We start from the raw sequence: 1,038 nt of genomic DNA, 5'->3' as shown, positions 1-1,038 counted from the left end.
CCCAACCCGTGCAATCTTTGTGCAGTGAGTGATTGACAGCTGGCCATTATGTGTTACTGTTATGGGATCAGGCCAGGTCAGAGGTCAGAGAGCTCAGAACTGTCACTTGGAAATTTTTGCAGAATTATTTTTTTGGGTTGTATGAAAATGAGCTAATATGAGTTGCATAAGATGATAGAGTGTGAAGGGGGTAGGAATACATACGTTTACACTTCATCCTACTCCTTTTCGAACATTACTGTTTTATTTCATTTGTTTTTCATTTATGTTCGAAATAACTAAACTCATTCATTCATTCATTCATCTTATGCTCTTGATATTCATACATTATAATATTTCGATTGGCCTGGAGTCTTGTTAACATGTTTGTGTGTGTGTGTGTGTGTGTGTGTGTGTGTGTGTGTGTGTGTGTGTGTGTGTGTGTGTGTGTGTGTGTGTGTGTGTGTGTGTGTGTCTGTGTGCGTGTGCGTGCGTGCGTGCGTGCGTGTGTGCGTTCCAGGATGGTGGAATACTCCCTGGACCTGCAGAATATAAATCTGTCCGCCATCAGGACAGTGAGGGTACTGCGGCCCCTCAAAGCCATCAACCGTGTGCCAAGTAAGTCTCTAAGAAGCCACACCTGGTTTACCAGCAGCACTGTCAACATGATCTTAGATACTTTATATGTCAATCTGACATTTTCCCCAGAATATGCCGGTTTGTTTACTGCCAGTGTCATACTGTCTCCTTCTATCTACAAAATATAAACTTCTCAGGAATTCAGAGAGAAACAGATTTATCTTGCATTGTTTGACACATTCTCAGTAGTTTGGCTTGGTCACAGGGCATGTCAGCTTCCCTTCACAACAACAACATCATCACCAACAACAACAACATCACCACCACCAACAACAACAACAACAGCAACAACAACACATTTCTATAGGATATAGCAACAACATCATCATCACCACCACCACCGTCAACCACCACCACCAACAACAACAACAGCAACAACAACAAATTTCTATAGGATACAGCAACAGTTGAACTATGATG

General features: G+C 42.1%; 1 protein-coding gene across 1 annotated transcript in view; it reads left to right on the top strand.

Moving 5' to 3' along the window:
• Positions 1–500: 500 nt before the first annotated feature.
• The window catches only part of LOC311231801 (voltage-dependent T-type calcium channel subunit alpha-1I-like), a gene marked incomplete at both ends in the record, with an annotated part of 367,238 nt that continues 366,700 nt past the window's right edge, over positions 501–1,038 (top strand). The window contains 1 exon segment of the mRNA XM_084318426.1: positions 501–597. Within this exon segment, the coding sequence (XP_084174552.1) occupies positions 501–597 (97 nt within the window).

This window comes from Notolepis coatsorum, assembly GCF_963971535.1.
Source record: "Notolepis coatsorum genome assembly, chromosome: 7".
NCBI classification, from domain to species: domain Eukaryota; kingdom Metazoa; phylum Chordata; class Actinopteri; order Aulopiformes; family Paralepididae; genus Notolepis; species Notolepis coatsorum.
This window is presented reverse-complemented; position numbering and strand designations above follow the sequence as displayed.